The sequence below is a fragment of the Barbus barbus genome (assembly GCF_936440315.1).
Source record: "Barbus barbus genome assembly, chromosome: 40".
Taxonomy (NCBI): domain Eukaryota; kingdom Metazoa; phylum Chordata; class Actinopteri; order Cypriniformes; family Cyprinidae; genus Barbus; species Barbus barbus.
In genome coordinates this window covers 25868300-25885781 of record NC_136718.1, presented here as the reverse complement: position 1 = coordinate 25885781, position 17482 = coordinate 25868300, and the positions used below count along the sequence as shown (strand labels likewise).

The following is a 17482-nucleotide window of genomic DNA, read 5'->3' as shown; positions in this document are numbered from 1 at the left end:
CAGGGTCACATATATATAAATTAGCCTACTATAATTAAATTATTAAACGCAAACGTGCGCTTTTAAATGTGAAGATATCTGAGAGACGACAGAGTTTTAGTTAATAATCACATTTAGAAGCCAGCGCCAAAATATTATATATATATTTTTGTTTTTATTCCATCTTTCCCTTTAAATGCGTCGCGTGCGTGCGCGCGCGGTCTTGTGATGTGACGTCACTGCGCAGCTGATAGCAATGAAGCGCAATTGAGTTTCCAAACGCGTCAAACACACGCGAGCGAGCGACGCTTTTCAGTCGACTCATCTTCATTCGACGCGCTCCTGCTCTTCTCTAGCGGTTGTTTTAGGGGTAAAGCGATGGCCATGATCACCTCCACCCCGATGGAGAGCCGCGCCTCCGCCGTGCGCTCCTCCAGGCGGAGCGGCGCGTCTCCGTCCGGCGTCAGCCCGACGCGTCTGACGCGTCTGCAGGAGAAAGAGGACCTGCGGCAGCTCAACGACCGCCTGGCCAACTACATCGAGCGGGTGCGGCAGCTGGAGAGCGACAAGAGCTCCATGCAGCTGCTGCTGGAGGAGAAGGAGGAGCACGCGCGCAGGGAGGTCGGGGGCGTGCGCCGCCTGTATGAGACAGAGCTCGCGGACGCGCGCAAAACGCTGGACGCCACCGCGAACGAGCGCGCAAGGCTCCAGATCGAGCTGACGCAGCTGCAGGAGGAGCACCGCAAACTCAGCACCAGGTTATTAATACATTCATCAAAACACAGCTGTCACCTGGAGCACAAAACCAGTCATAAGGGTATACGATTTAATAAATAAATTGAATAAATAATTTTTCCATTGATGTATGGTTTGTTATGATGGACAATATTTGTCTGAGATGCAACTATTAGAAAATCTGGAATCTGAGGGAGCAAAAAAAATCTAAATATTGAGAAAATCTCCTTTAAAGTTGTTCAAATGAAGTTCTTAGCAATGCATATTACTAATCAAAAATTAAGTTTTGATATATTTACGGTAGGAAATTTACAAAATATCTTCATGGAACATGATCTTAATATCCTAATGATTTTTGGTATAAAAGAGAAATGTATAATTTTGACCCATACAATGTATTGTTGGTTATTGCTACAGATATACCTGTGTTACTGATGACTGCTTCTGTGCTCCAGGGACACCAGTGATCCAGAAACGAGCTTGTATTGAATGGTTCTGTCCTCTGATGATCTGTATCAGGCCTCAGGTTACTTTTAAAACCAGTTTAAACTTGATTTCTGACTGCGGTTTTATTAGTTTGAATCATATTATTACTTTTATTACTTCCACTTAATTGGCAGTTGTTTTAAAGCTAGTTTTTACAGACTTGTTATTTTGACGGTCATCTTTTATTTTATTGTTCTTTTTATAATTTCACATTTATTATATAAGTATTATTTGTTTATTTATAATAATAAAGACAGAAATAATAATTGTTATTATTAAATATAATAATCTTCACATAGTTTCCAGTTGGTTCAGAACCTAGTTTTTACAGACTTGCTGTCTTTGACTGCTTTTTGTTGTTATTTTAATTATATTTATTTATTATTATTATTATTATTATTATAATAATAAATATCATTATTACTACAGCTACTACATTTACCTAATTACCAGTTAGTTTAAAACTAGTTTTATAGGCTTTTCGACATCGGTTCTGTTATATTTTTATGCTGCTTTTTTATGATTTTATTATTATTTTCCATTTACATATGTATACATTTGTTTTAAAGTGGTCCTATTATGCTCTTTTACAAAGTCTTGATTTAGTTTTGGGGGTGTACTAGAACATGCTCTCATGCTTGGTGAAATCACATTATTTTTCACATAATTGACATTATTATAATGCATCTCTCCCCAGCCTGACAGAATCTGCTCGATTAGTTCCGGGTTTGATGAAGGACCCGTCTTCCGCAAAACGAAGTGTGTCATGATTGGTTAGCTGTCCCAGTGCGTTGTGATTGGTTAGCTGTCCCAGTGCGTTGTGATTGGTTAGCTGTCCCAGTGCGTTGTGATTGGTTAGCTGTCCCAGTGCGTTGTGATTGGCGAACAGCTTAGACGGTGTTTCAGTATTGCCCCGCCCCTTGCCAAAGCAGAAAGTTCGTCAATATTGCCATATCAGTTCAGACCCCGAGAATATAGAACAAGAGGGTCGCGCAGAACCTTTGTACGCAGGGATATTGCAAGACATATTAAAGTGGTAACGTTATTGTTGTTGGGTTTTTTCATTTTTTTTTTCATGTTTTAGATAGGATGTCAACAACAGCTTAAAAATAACTGCATTGACTATGTACGAATAAGTGCAACGGTAATATATATTGTTTATTGTTCTTTAATTCTAACATTATAACATGAATTGCAGTGAAACTGTTGAATTTATTTATACCATAGTCCCACAGACTTACACTGTTTGTGGCCACATATGCAAATGAACTATCTTCCAGCAGGAGGTGCTGTTGGAGCGGGAGAGCTCGAGGTTTCTCCGGTAACGCTGTACACAAAGCAGAGCTCCGCTCATAAACGCTGCTTTATCAGACATTACATGCAAGATGAAATGAAAATGACATCCAAAATTGTCTGAAAACAGTTGGTTTCCATCAGAAATACAGTGATATAAAACACCCGCACCGGGTTTTGATTTTGAAACGTGCAGTGCTCAACCAAGCGTTCCCTCCAACCATTCAAATTTCCGTAGGCGGGGTTTATTTTTGTGATGTCACAAATACAGGAAAACCACTTTGTAGTCCAAACGAGCCGTTCGCTGTAGTTCTTGAAAAGGGATTATCTTCCTTTGGAGTGGACTTTGAGATTTGTAACTTTGTAGATCATTTTATGCCTAAACATACAAACTACACACTGATTAAAATTCAAAAAGTGAAAAAGCACAATAGGACCCCTTTAACCAAAAGAAACTTACAAATGAGATAAAAGGAGATAATAACACAAATAAGAAAAAGTGAAAGCATGGGATGTTTTATTATTTGTTATTAATTATTATTACTGATCTTCTGATCTGGTGTTTAATATTGGGGACTAATATTACTATTGCCACAAGATTTTCCTTTAGCGTTTGTTTTATTGTAAATTTGGATAATGATGTATAAAGTGTTTCTTCAGTCGTGTTGTTGCTGCAGATCACTGTCAGTGCAGCGTTATGAATATAATATTTGCTGGTGTGTCAGGAATAATAAGAAGGAGAGTGAGCTGACCACGGCTGTGGGACACTGGAGGAATCTCGAAGCCGCTCTGAACTCAAAAGAAGCCGATTATGCCAATCTACTGGCCACCAACCGCCGGCTGGAGAATGAGATTTCTGAGCTCAGGAGTCAAGCGGAGAATGTGAGTCCAGAACAAACCACACAATCTGAAGGCGTTTATATAGTATTTGCACTAACTCACTAGTCTGTGATGATCTCTGTCAGTAATCGTGGATCTCGTGACATTGTGACGGAGATCCACAAACTGTGTCAGTGTTTTAGTACCGTTCTGATACTATTATCATTGTGAAGTTTATTAATCGTCTTATGAACTAGCTTTTATTTCTATATTTTTAATTTCAATTATAGTATTTTTTTTTTTTTTTTTTTAATGTTTTAATTTATTTTAGTACTTCAAATTATGCTAAATGAGATGTTTTCTTGGCAGCTAGCTAGTTTTATTTCAAGTAACAAATGGTTTTATGGTTTTAGTTTAACAAACGTGAAAATAAAGTAGTTTTTTTTATTGTATTTTTAAAATATTTTGTCGCCATTTTAATGTTCTAGTAATTTTGTTTTTGTTTATATTTACATATGTGTTATATTGTATAAATGATGTCAGTTTTAATTTTATTAAATCAAGTTACACTATGAAAATGAGGTGTTTTGGCAAGTAGCTAAAACATATTTTATTTCACTTTATTTCAAGTAATGAAAATGATTGATAGTTTTAGTTTCTTAGTGATAATAACTATGAAAATAAATTTACTTTTTAGCTTTTATGCTTTCTTTTTTTTTAGTTTTATTTGGAGTAATTTTTATTTATTTTGTCTAAATAATTTCTCCTAGCTGTTTTTGTACATTTACCCTATATGAAAATGAGAAGTGTTAACTTGGCAATTAGATTAAAAAATATATATATATATATATATATATATATAAAAAAAAAAAATGATTTCAGTTTTGTTTCAAGTAACAAATGTTTTTTTTTTTTTTTTTACAGTAATACATGTGAAAATTACATTTAAATTGTTAGATTTTTAAAATGTATTAGATTTTTTTCACTAACTTTATAGTATTTTTTTATTTATTTAATTATTAATCGTGTATGTCACCCCACTGTGTACTCATTTACATGACTTAATAATAATAATAATAATAATAATAAAGACAGAAATAATCATTGTTGTTGTTATTAAATATTATTATTTTCACCTAGTTACCAGTTGGTTTGGAACCTAGTTTTTTACAGATTTGCTATTTCGACAGTCATCTTATATTATTTTATTGTTAGTTTTGTTATAATTTCACATTTATTATAAGTATTATTTGTTTATTTATAAGAAATAATATACAGAAATAATAATAATTATTATTGTTAAAATTATTACATTTATTATTATTATTAATATTTGTATTACTTTCACCTAGTTACCAGATTTTTCTTTAGCATTTGTTTAATTTTGTTGTGAATTTGGTAAACGATGTATAAACATTGACTGATTTAAAACCAGTTGTGTCCAGCTTGTTATGTGCACCGTAGCTTTAACCCAGTGGTGTAAAGTGAAGTGTTCTGCTCGCAGCTGGAGTCTGCGCTGCAGAGCGTGAAGATGCAGCTGAACTCGGAGATGCTGCGGCGCGTGGATGCAGAGAACCAGCTCCAGACGCTTCAGGAGCAGCTGGACTTCCAGAAGCACCTGGGCGAGCAGGTTGAGTGTGTGTGTGTGTGTGTGTGATCAGAGCGGCTCGTGAGCAGTGTTGTGACTGCGTCTGCGCTGTGTGCGCAGGAGGTGCGAGAGATGCGCAGTCGGCACGAGAGCCGGCTGATGGATCTGGACAGCGGCAGACAGAAGGAGTTCGAGGGGAAACTAGCCGAAGCCATGAAGCAGCTCCGAGAAGAACATGAAGCTCAAATCCAGCAGTACAAAGAGGAGCTGGAGAAAACATTCGCTGCTAAGGTACAACCGCCCGCTTGAGTTCTCACCAGACAGCTTTGTTCAGAAGCGCTCGTTATTTTTTTCTTTTTATTTGTAATATAAAAAAGATTTCCCACCGAGATCAGTTTATGTGGATAGATAGATAGATAGATAGATAGATAGATGTTTGACTACTTTAGTAATTTCTAGGAGCACAAATCTTAATGTTAAAGCATATAATGATATTCTAGGGAATTGTGTGCTTCTAATTTTATAGCAACAGTTTGGACAGGACCCTTTTCTATTCTAACATGACAGTGTCTCTGTGTATAAGACACGGTTCAGAAAGACATGATTGATTGAGTCAGTGTGGAAGAACTTGACTGGTCTGCAGAAAGACAAGTCCTGATCCCAGCTGAACACCTCTGGTGTGACTTTATATGCAGACCTTGAGCCAAAAACTCATCACCAAACTCATCACCAAACACCAATGATTTGTTTAGACACTATAAGGACAAAAGTGTTGGGACACCCCCTTCTTTAGAACAGAAGAAGGCACTAACAAAACTGTGGCAACAAAGATGGAAACACAATTCATGTATTTCAAAATTGTATTTCCATCTCTGTTGCAACAGTTTTGGACGTGTCTAAAATGACAGAACCCTTATGCACAAGTCATTGGTGTTTGGTGATGAGTTTGGTGATGAGTTTTTGGCTCAAGGTCTGCATATAAAGTCACTCCAGAGGTGTTCAGCTGGGATCAGGACTTGTCTTTCTGCAGACCAGTCAAGTTCTTCCACACTGACTCAATCAATCATGTCTTTCTGAACCGTGTCTTATACACAGAGACACTGTCATGTTAGAATAGAAAAGGGTCCTGTCCAAACTGTTGCTATAAAATTAGAAGCACACAATTCCCTAGAATATCATTATATGCTTAAACATTAAGATTTGTGCTCCTAGAAATTACTAAAGTAGTCAAACATGTTCATTAGAAGGGGGTGCCAATACTTTTGGGAATATTGTATGTGTGTGTATATATTTGTAATTTATATACATACACACACACACACACACACACACACATATTATATATACAACTGCAGCTAATATCTATTCATATTGGTTATAATTATTACTATTATCATTGATTATATTTTATTTTTTATTTATTTATTTTATTTAGTCATTTAGCAGACGCTTTTATCCAAAGCGACTTACAAATGAGGACATAAGAAGCAATCAAAACCAACAAAAGAGCAACAACGTGCAAGTGCTATTACAAGTCTTGGTTAGCCTAACGCAGTACAGATAATTATTATTATTATTGTTGTTATTTTTTAATAAAAAGACATAGATAAAATACAATTAGAATAGATAGTGCTAGAGTTAGAGGGTCAAGTAAAGATATTACAATTAGATATTAAAGATTATATATATTAATTTGTGTATGTATATATACATGCATATATATTTTTACTATTAGAATATGATTATTTTATATACAATATTGTTCAAAAACAAAAAAGTTATACTGCTTTATGTATTACTAACATATTAATATTGTTATTAGAAAATGTATTAATTATTTATTATTATTGTTGTTATAAATTGTGTATAATATTTCATGTTAAATATAATATAACATTGTCATGATTAACTGCATCCAGTTTTTGTTTACATAATGTGTGCTGTTTACATTTATTATGTATATATAAAGACACATACAGAATATTTTGAAAACATTTATGTATTTGCATGTATATTTATATTCATATAAATATATTTAAAATATAAACACAAACAATTTTTCTTAAATGTATACATGCATGTGTATTTATTTTATTTATATATATATATATATATATATATATATATATATATATATATATATATATATATATATATATGTGTGTGTGTATATAATAAATATACACTGTACACACACATTATGTAAATAAACTTATTTTGGATGCGATTTAATCGTTTGACATAGTGAATAATATAAATTTAATTTATTACTATATTAAAATCATTTGCGTTAAAATGCATTTTATATTATATATTGTCTTTATTATCATTATAAAATGTATATTATTATTTATATATTTTTTTATATTACTGAAATATAAAAAAATACTATGCAGACTTGTAAAACATGCTGTCAGTGCTTGCTTGTTCTCTGTCCAGCTGGCCGGTCTTCATGTGTGACCGTTATACAGTATTTGACAAGCAAGAGAGCAGCAGCCGGTGAAAACTGCAAAACAGACTGAGAGCAGGACAATTACGGCTGAACGCTGAAATAAAAACAGGCTTTGGCAGAATAGAAAAGACAAGCTGCCCAAAACCTCCCCGAATTCCTCCGTTTCCTCCAAATGCTGGAGCTTTTAAAGCGGATGTGTTAGGATTCAGGTATGAGACTATAAGCCTCACGCTCAGCAGATTCCCCTAAAGGCAATTTATGCTTATTTCTTTGCAGTTTTATCAATTCTGATGCGTTTCGTGTGCACAAAATCAAGCGTTTCATGCCTGAACCCTCCTATCGCATTCAATTCAGTTTCGACCCGAAAGCAGTTCATAATTTCTAAAAAATTCCATGATTTTTGCTGTGCACATGGATTAAGACTATAAAATAAAAAAATTAAATAATAGTAATTTTTAAGAGGTATGGCCATTTAAACTAAATTGATCCATCTCTGGAGTATGGGTCAGTTTTGATTTGGACACGTTTCATAATTTCTAAAAAATTAAATAAAATCCATAGTTTTTAGTACTGGAGAAAAGAATTATGCATATAATAGATAAGCATATAGATTAAGACTATCACAATACACACAATTTACTTTTTTTTTTTTTTTTAACCCCCAGATTTGCAGTGATAGCATAGTAAAGCATGGTAACATTAGAAAGTTTGAAATCTTTGCACATTCACTCAGAAATAAGAAGTTACTGATCGGATACAATATGGTTTAGTTGAAAAATATGAAGTTATGACTGTTTAATAAGCTCACGTTTGACCTGGGACTGTGAAAGCCGTATGCAGTGAGGGTTAAAGTGAGTTCCCAGCAGTCAGATGTGTATGTATCCGTCTGTCTCTCAGAGCGAGGTAGTCTGCAGTTTCTCTCAGCTGAGGTGCAGGAAAACTGTAGTTCAGGGGTTTGAGCGACAGGAAGTGGCTGCTGCGACCTGGACACACAGGAAGTGCTTGAGTCCGCCCCGTCTGTCTGTCATGGTACCTCCGTAACGCCGCGTTAGTCATTCCACAGAACACACTCTCCTCCAGATCCTCAGCTCTTTGCCTTGATCTCTTGCAGCTGGAGAACGCCAAGCAGACGGCGGTGAAGAACAGCGACTTTGCGTCTTCCACGAGAGAAGAGCTGGCGGGAACCAAACTCAGACTGGAGTCTCAGTCGATCCAGATCAACAACCTGCAGAAACGGGTAGAGACCCCATCCACAACTGAATAGACCATCAAATCAGAACGGGAGGTTTTTGTTCAGATTTGCTCATTTTAAGCTCATCTAAACTAATGCTGACAAAGTTTAGGGTCAGTAAATGTTTTTTTTATTTTTTTTATTTACTATACCTTTATTCAGTAAGCATGCTGTATTTTTTTTATTTATTTTTTGTATATTTCTATATATTTTTGATATATACATTTTTCTTTCCAAAAACGGTCTAAAGACAACTTTTTGCCAGCACCTGACCAAATATATACTTGCACTTACCTATTCTATTCCATTCTATTCTATTCCATTCTATTCTATTCATTTTGGTTTAATTTATTTAAAAACAAAACCCAAAAACCTGTCCTGTGCTAGACTAACTGAGATTCGGCCTCATTTCTTAGTCGCTTTGAATAAAAGCGTCTGCTAAATTATTACATGTAAAAACATGTATAGATATATCTTAATTTATACTGTTTAAATTTTGATAAAAAGAAATTACTACTTTTATTCAGCATTAAATTGATTTAAAAGGGACACAACATTTCTTCATGCAAAATAGTTGATATTAGTCAACAATGTACTGTCACTTTTGATAAATTTAACGTGAATAAAAGTAATATTAAAAAATATATATATATACAGATTTGAGTTATTATATATATATATATATATATATATATATATATATATATATATATATATATATATATATATATATATATATATATATAACATTCAGAAGCTTGTATGATTTTTTTTTTTTAATTAATAGTTTTATTATAACTATAAGTGGCAGTAAAGACATTTGTTATATTCATCTGTGAATCCTGAAAAATAAAATGCATCACAGTTTCCACTAAAATATTGTGCAGCACAACTGTGTTCAACATCGATAATAATCAGATATGTTTCTTGAGCAGTAAATCAGTATATTAGACGCATTATGTGACACTGAAGACTGGAGTAATGATGCTGAAAATCACATAAATAAATGGGTTTAACAGATATTCACACAGAAATAGCTGGTTGACATTCTAACAATTGTCATAGTATTTTTGATCAAATAAATGCAGCCTCTGTGAGCAGATGTCTTCTAGCAGTGATCAGTATATTCGGTGTGTCTGTGGCTCAGAATGCGGCTCTGGAGGCTCGTGTTCAGGAGCTGGAGCAGATGCTGGACCGCGAGCGACAGATGAACCAGCAGCGGCTCTCGCAGAAGGAGCAGGAGATGGCCGACATGAGGCAGCAGATGCAGGAGCAGCTGGAGGAGTACCAGAACCTGCTGGACGTCAAGCTCATGCTGGACATGGAGATCAACGCCTACCGCAAGATGCTGGAGGGAGAGGAGAAACGGTGAGCCGCACTTCTGCACACAGAACTACTCCCCTTTAGCTGACAACTCCCTTTAAGATCAAAATAGGTCACCTATGAGATTTGCATGGATCCAATGAGAAAGTGTTTTATGAGGAGGTCTTACAAGAGTAAATGAAGAACTGGGGCCGGACTGGTTTTAACTCTATGTTCAGTTATGAAAAGGTAGACTGGTCTTATTTGTATTTGAAAAGTAAGACTGATAACCACTTGAATTAAAAAAGTAATTACTAATTACATCTTCAACAGTGTAATTCGATTACTGTACAAAATACTCTATCCAAAAAGTATTTAATTACTACTTACTCATTATTTTCTAAATCCTAAATCAAAGTTAATGAATGACACAAGGACAGACATGAAACGCTTCTTTTAATTCTTTCATGTTTTGACATATAAGGTAATAATCCATGTGGAGCATGCCCCCGGTTCTCACCTTACCTACTGCATCTGTCTACAGCTCAGCACAGACAGATCTTTATTAGTGCTCATTTCAACATTTAAAGGGATAGTTCACCCAAAAATGAAAATGAACCTGTTTTACTCCCGCTCAAGCCGTCCTCGGTGTATATGACTTTCTTCTTTCAGAATCGAATCGGAGTTATATTAAAATTGTCCTGGCTCTTTCAAGCGTTAGAATGGTGTTTTTGTTCAATAGTCCACAAGATGTCAAATACAGCATGCGCATCCGTAATAAAGCGTGCCTCACACGGCTCCAGGGAGGGAATTAAGGCCTCCTTTTTCATAAAGCAATTTTATTAGCTAACATTTAACCAAGATTAATGAATGCTGTGAAAAGCACATTAGCTCACATGAACTAAAGAGCAATGCGTTTGCTGCTGTTTCTGTGTGTTCTGCTCTCAGACTGAATCTGTCCCCGAGTCCGGTCCAGCAGGCGGCGCTCTCTCGCACCCACGCTCAGCCCGTCAGGAAACACTGGGCCAAGAAGCGCAAGCACGAGGGCACGAGTTCAGGACTGTCCCCCAGCTACAAGCTTTCCCAGCATTCCTCCTCCCGCGGAAGCATGTCCATCGATGAGATCGACCTGGACGGACGCTACGTCACGCTCAAGAACAACTCCGACAAGGTACAACATCTTCATCTTCAGGAGGCATTTCATATCACAGTAACTTCATACCAGTGTTAATGTACTATCATTGAGTTATGGTTTTATTCATATTTTATATTGTCTATATTAAAATGGAAAATTAAAAAAAAATGAATATATATATATATATATATATATATATATATATATATATATATATATATATATATATATATATTTTATTTTATTTATTTTATTTTTTGTCACTTTTTCTTTGTGTATAAAGTTTATTATAATTAGAATTTTTCATTTTATAGTGATTTTGTGGTTTTGTCATTAAATTTTTTTTAAATGTTTTAATATTTTAATTCGTAAGTTTGTCATTTTGTTGTGCTTTTATCAATTTTTTAATGTCTATGTAGTTTTTATTAATTTAATTTTGTATTTATGAATTTTTATTTTCAATGTTTTGTCACTTATTTTCTTAATATGTATTCATAGTAACATTTAGAGATTATTTGTTTTCAATATTCATCTTTGAATTTTTTTTTTATCTACATTTTATTCATTTAGAAAAAAAAATATTTTTAGAATTTGTATTTTAATTCATTAAAGTTTAAGCAATTTTTTCTTTGCCGCTTTCATTCTTTTTTTGTTAGTGTCTATATAGTTTTTTTTTTTTTTTTTTTTTATGTCTGCATAGTTGTATTATATATATTTTAAGTGTATTTTGGTACTCACAAGTACTTAAGTAACAACTTAATACGTGATATAAGATTTTTTTTATTATTATTATCATTTTAATTCAAAGTAACAAAATATTGCATGGTTAAGTTAATAACAATCCTGCAGTGAGCATCAGGGAGTATTTGTGCAGTGATTCAGTGCAGAAACGTTTGATCTCAGATGCTCCTGTGGTAATGATATCTGTCTGGGATGGTCCAGAGCTGGTTAATCGGAGCGTGTGCTGATGATGGTTTCAGGATCAGTCTCTGGGCGGCTGGGTGTTGAGGAAGCGTGAAGTCGAGGCTCCTGAGGTGGTCTTCCAGATCCCATCTCCGTGTGTGCTGAGCGCTGGCCAGACGCTGACGGTGAGCGCGCTGAGATCAGGGTAACTGCGCTGCGGCGAGCCACGTCTGACACTGTGCGCTGTGTGTTCAGATCTGGGCCGCGGGTTCGGCGGCGGAGCAGGTGCCCCGGGGCGATCTGGTACTCAGGAGCCAGGAGACCTGGGGCCCGTTTGGAGAGGTGCGCATCTCTCTCCTCAACCTACAGAACGAGGTGAGCTCTTCTCATCACTCCTACTGAGTAGACATGTTCGGTAACGCCATATATCACGATAATGATCATACACGATATTGTTATCTTGGGCACTTCAAAATACCGAGAACAATTATTTATTACAAATTATTCAGAATTTTAAATGCATTTTAAGCAGGGGCGTTTCCTCCGAGGAGGCAAGGGAGGCAGTGTCTCCTCAAAAAATCAGATGAGAAAATAATCGATATTACAAACATAAATTGTAAATATCACTAAATATGGCATTAAAAGTATGAAAGTCACTCGGTTTTTATAAAGTAATGCTGTCAAATAGCTACACCCGCAGGTAAAGTTACAGCGGAGGCTTGCCTCCCTTCGGCCCATAGACTTAAAACAGAGACCCTAAAGCGTGCGTGACTTTTCTGGAGGCTCATTGAGATGAATGGGGGAAAGTCACGCGAGAGGAGGCAATGAGAGAGGTTCCTGCCATTTAAATTATTATTGACTAATTATAAAGTAAACAACTATCCTGCTTGGATACCATTGCTTTGTGTCACGTCAAAATAAAACTTGAAATAGTCTGAATTTGAAAACGTGATGACTGCGTCAGTTTTGAGTGAGCATTCATTGTGATGAAATGAAAGATATCGTCGTGTCTGTGTTTGCATTGCTTTTATGACAATGATGACTTGAAAATAAGTTGACTATTGAAAAGAACAGCTGACGATCAGTTCACAAATAAAAAAATATCGGTAACATTTTACAATAAGGTGTCATTTAATATAACGAACAATTATTACAGTATTTAGCCTATTCATCTTTGTTTACATTAGTTAATACAAATACAGTTCATGTTAGTTCACAGTGCATAAACTAATGTTAGCAAACACCACTTTTGATTTTAATAATGCATTAGTAAATGTTGAAATGCATATTAAGATGAATAAATGCTGTAGAAGTAGGCTATTGTTTATTCTTAGTTTAACTAAAGTAGTTAACTAATGAAACCTTGTTGTTTCCAGAATATTGATCAAATTGTTACTGCCTTTGTTATTTTGGAATAAATATAAAAATGCATAAAAACACTATGAAATGTATAATTAGTATTAAAAAAATATTAATGAAATACAAAATATAATTATATTTGTTCTCTTTCTGTATGTAATATTTACCCAGGAAAATGTGACAACATTAAGTGTAACAGGGACACACACACACATGTAAAACTGCCTCCTCATTTTAAAACCCCAGCACACGGCACTGATTTAAGAATATCTATCCCATTAACTGGTCACAAGCGCAGTATGCTGCTGTGCTCTCTGATGTAACCGATGGAGACGCTCTGGATGAAGCACACTTTCAGTCTCTGACAGCAGGTGGCGCTGAACAGCAGAAATCAGCTGTTACCCAGGAATCCCCAGGAAAATATCAGCTGTGCTTCTTTGTTTCTGAAACTCGTTTGAATGATTTAAACAGCCGTTCATATTTATGTATTCATCACAGCGCCAAATACTTCAATATTTAGACTTGTTTGAAAGTGTTTATTGTTCACATTTTAATACGTTATTATTATTACCTATTTATTTAGTTTGTTAATTATTCAATTTATTCAATTTATTTATTTTTATATATTCATTATCATTTAAAATATTTTATCTTTTGCTTTTATTTTATTATATATATGAATAAACATGATCTGTATAATTCAACATCAGTCATGCTGATTAATTGCTTGACGTTCTCTAGTGAATATAAACGCTTGTAGTATTGCTTGTGAGAGTGCGGTCACTAAAATGACTGATGAATGAATGAAATGAGCGCTGTAGACGTGAAGTAGTGTCATGCAGCAGTTATTCTGTGATGGATGAGATGTTAAATCTACCCACTCATCTCTGTGTGTGTGTGTGTGTGTGTCGCAGGAGGCAGCAGAGTTCTGTCTGGTGTGTGTTCAGGGTAAAGCTGACGAGGATCTGGAGTGTGATGAGAACATCATGAGCCGTGACGTTCACCTGCGCCGACAGGTAAACCCTTATCAGAGTCTGAGCTCAAACAGATGAACATCACGGGAAAGCATCTGTCAAATGCATGAATATAAATGTGTTTCTGTTTCTTTAAAACATGCTGTTTGCTCTCAAACAACATCTGCTTTCATGTGGTTTCTTCTTCATCTGTGTTTTGTAAAAGCCCAAGAGAAGGAAAAAGAAATGTTGTTTTGTGTCCTGATGGGCTGCAGGTGAGATGCTTTGCATGTTTGCTCGCACGTCTTCAGCGCTATAACGCATTATAACCCGCGTGTGTCTCCTAGTATTCAACACTAACCCTCTTCTTCACATCAAACCTCCAGAGTTTTAGCCTCTTGATTTGAGCTTGCAGAGCTGTGAGAGTATTTTGCATTATTTCATTTTTTTTTTCATGTCCATATGACAAGGAATTATTTGCTCGCTTTTCTGAGACCCATTTCAATATCTTTTCATCTCAAGAGTTATAGGACCAATTCACTGAGCACAGTTAGGTTTTTTTATTTTTCTATTTTATGAATTGATTTTATTCGTTTGCTTCTATTTTTATTTCATATTTTGTTATTGCTTGTTTTATGCATTTTAGTTGTATTTGTTTGCTCTTTATTTATCTTGTATTTGTTTTTCATTTATATTTTGTATTGTCATTTTGTTTTTTGGGGGTATTCTGTATATATTTGTGTATTTATATACAGTATATTGTTTTTAATTTAATTTTATGCATTTGTTTGTTTTTATTTATATTTTATTGCCATTTTGTTTTATATTCTGTGTGTGTATGTATGTATATATGTATGTGTGTGTATTTATATACAATATATTATTGAATATTGTTTTTAATATTTATTTAATTTTATGCATTTGTTTGTTTTTTATTTATTATGTATTGAGTCATTTTATGTATTGTTTTCTTATTTATATTGTGTATTTATTTTTATTTGTTGGCATTTGAATTCTGTTTTCGGTGTGTGTGTATATATATATATATATATATATATATATATATATATATATATATATATATATATATAATTATATATAATTTTATTTTTTTTATTTTTCATTTAATTAGCAATTTTATATACCTGATGTTTTATGCATTTTTTTTTTTTTTTTTTTTTTTTTTTTTTTTTTTTTTTTGCCATTTAATATTATTATTATTACTACTGTTGTCGTCACTGAGCAGGCATCTATTTTCTATCTACTAATGGTTGATTTACTTGAAAGACTGACATTTTTAATCTGCAATAAATCCCGACAATAATGATATCATAAATCTAGCATCACAAACTGCTTTTTTTAGGCTGTTACATGCAAGTGCATGGTTTTTACCTTTTTGTTCTTTCTGCTGTGCTTGAATGTGATCTCCTTGATTCTGCAGCGTGTTTGTGCTCTGCTCGAGTTCATTCAGTCGTCTCATGTGAGTGATCTGGTGTGTGTGTGTGTGTGTGTTTCAGGCTCAGAGACGCAGTCAGGACACCAGCTGTGCCGTCATGTGATGCACCTGATACACCTTCAGAGCCTCAACTGGATGTTTTACATGAAGAATTGTTTGTTGTTCTTTGTTCAGATAATAGTTTGAATAACTGTTAGGTCCTAATAAATTAAAAATAAATGCTTTTTGCAAAATCATGTGTAAAAATTATTTCTTCATGTATTAAATGAGCATAATGTGGATTTATTTTCAATGTCAGGTGTTGGTTTTGGTGTCTGAACTAGTGCCAGGAACACCTGATTCTTCAATGCTTTCTCTCTAAACCCTTTATATCAAACTTAACTTCTTAACTTCTGTTTGTTTGGATGCTGTGATCTGATCAAGGCTGTTTCTTTAAAGGGTTCGTTCACCCAAAAACGAAAATTCTGTCATTAACCCTTTAGGCACCAGGGACTTTTGGAAATAATTCTGGATTTTGACATCAAGATTTCAAAAGCTTGTGGCTTTAAATGGCTTAAAGATAGAGATCTACTGTAAATTAGAAAAATGTTGGGCATGACCGAAAGTTTGTGGGGTGTAAATATACTCATCTAATTTGCATATTATGATGACGTCATCAGGGGCGGCCCTCTTGAATTTCATAATATTCAGGAAATCGATATCCTCCTGAGACCCAGCTCTGGAGTTTTTGTCTCTGTAGTGGACTTTATATTTGATTGAATTTCTCTGAGATCTCACACGTCACAGCTTTAAGTCTGGATGTCCTGTACAGAGCACATGCAGGGCTTGATAGAGATACTAAATGTTTGGAAGTTTCACCAGGACCACACCCTCTCTTAGCTCTTTAAAGATTGCTAAATTTAATTTAGTGAAAAATTTTACATCCTTACAGAAATGATTATATTTTGTAATTGTCATTTAAATCTGAATAATTTTCAAATTGTTTGTCATAAAGCAACATTTCAGGAAAATATTATGGGTTTTCAAATTCAAATATGACTTCCTGTTATGAAACAGGACATAATTTCATACATGTCCACCGTAGAGGACACCAGGACTAAAAGCATGTTTATTACGTATTTTGGGAGACATAACAATTGAATAGGAAAATACATTTTCTTATGAAATATTAGATATTATTATGAAAATCTGGCTAATTATTACTCCCATTATGACAATTCTTTTTTTCAACATGCTGTCCTAACAGCAACCATTAATATGCAAATTAGATACAGTGTATAGATACACTGTGTTTAATGGGAAAACCAGTTTATGTACATTTTTACACATATATTGCATAAAACAAAAGGGTATATTAAGTCATTTTGTTATATATTTTATAACATAGTTGAGAATCATCCTTAAAGTTAAGTATAGAAAAAATCCTGAAACCTAAAAATTGATTGATTTAAAAAACAAAAAAAACCATTGTTTTTGCCTTTTTGATGTCTATTCATGGCATTTTATTTTTAGAAAAACTGCAGAGGACATAGAATAAAATATACTTTTAAAAAATATATATTTTTCCATTTTTTTTCTTATGCTCCAAACAGTGTGATGACATGAAAAAAATACTGAATTCACAAAGGTTTTTTTTGGGGGGGGTCTCAGGAGGATATTGAATTGATGTTTGAACTTATTTGCGTGTTGTTGTTTTTTGTTTTTGTTTTTATGTCTTTTTATCCTCATTCCAAATGATCAGAAAAGAGGAAACCAACAATAAAACAGGAGAAAGTACTAAATTATTACTAT

At 34.2% G+C, this 17482-nt stretch overlaps 1 protein-coding gene across 3 annotated transcripts; it reads left to right on the top strand.

The window, feature by feature from the left end:
* The first annotated feature begins 220 nt into the window (after positions 1-220).
* Positions 221-15930, top strand: lmnl3 (lamin L3). Of its 3 annotated transcripts, none has more exons than XM_079400795.1 (12): positions 221-737; positions 3219-3375; positions 4817-4942; positions 5021-5191; positions 8250-8381; positions 8464-8589; positions 9731-9951; positions 10834-11056; positions 12001-12108; positions 12179-12298; positions 14197-14298; positions 15753-15930. In XM_079400795.1, exons 1-12 carry the CDS (start codon positions 358-360, stop codon positions 15792-15794), a joined length of 1908 nt encoding a protein of 635 aa, XP_079256921.1. In that variant the 5' UTR covers positions 221-357; the 3' UTR covers positions 15795-15930. The 3 variants fall into 3 exon arrangements, with proteins under 3 accessions (XP_079256921.1, XP_079256923.1, XP_079256922.1); XM_079400797.1 differs by lacking the exon at positions 8250-8381 and adding an exon at positions 14462-14510 and having other exon boundaries at positions 223-737; positions 15753-15920; XM_079400796.1 differs by lacking the exon at positions 8250-8381 and having other exon boundaries at positions 223-737.
* The last annotated feature ends 1552 nt before the right edge of the window (positions 15931-17482 follow it).

Excerpts from the sequence above, each read along its gene's own strand:
- lmnl3 (XM_079400795.1), top strand. The coding sequence starts at position 358 with ATGGCCATGATCACCTCCACCCCGATGGAGAGCCGCGCCTCCGCCGTG. Across the intron at positions 3,376-4,816 it reads TCAGGAGTCAAGCGGAGAAT|CTGGAGTCTGCGCTGCAGAG; the intron begins GTGAGTCCAGAA and ends TTCTGCTCGCAG. Across the intron at positions 11,057-12,000 it reads TCAAGAACAACTCCGACAAG|GATCAGTCTCTGGGCGGCTG; the intron begins GTACAACATCTT and ends TGATGGTTTCAG.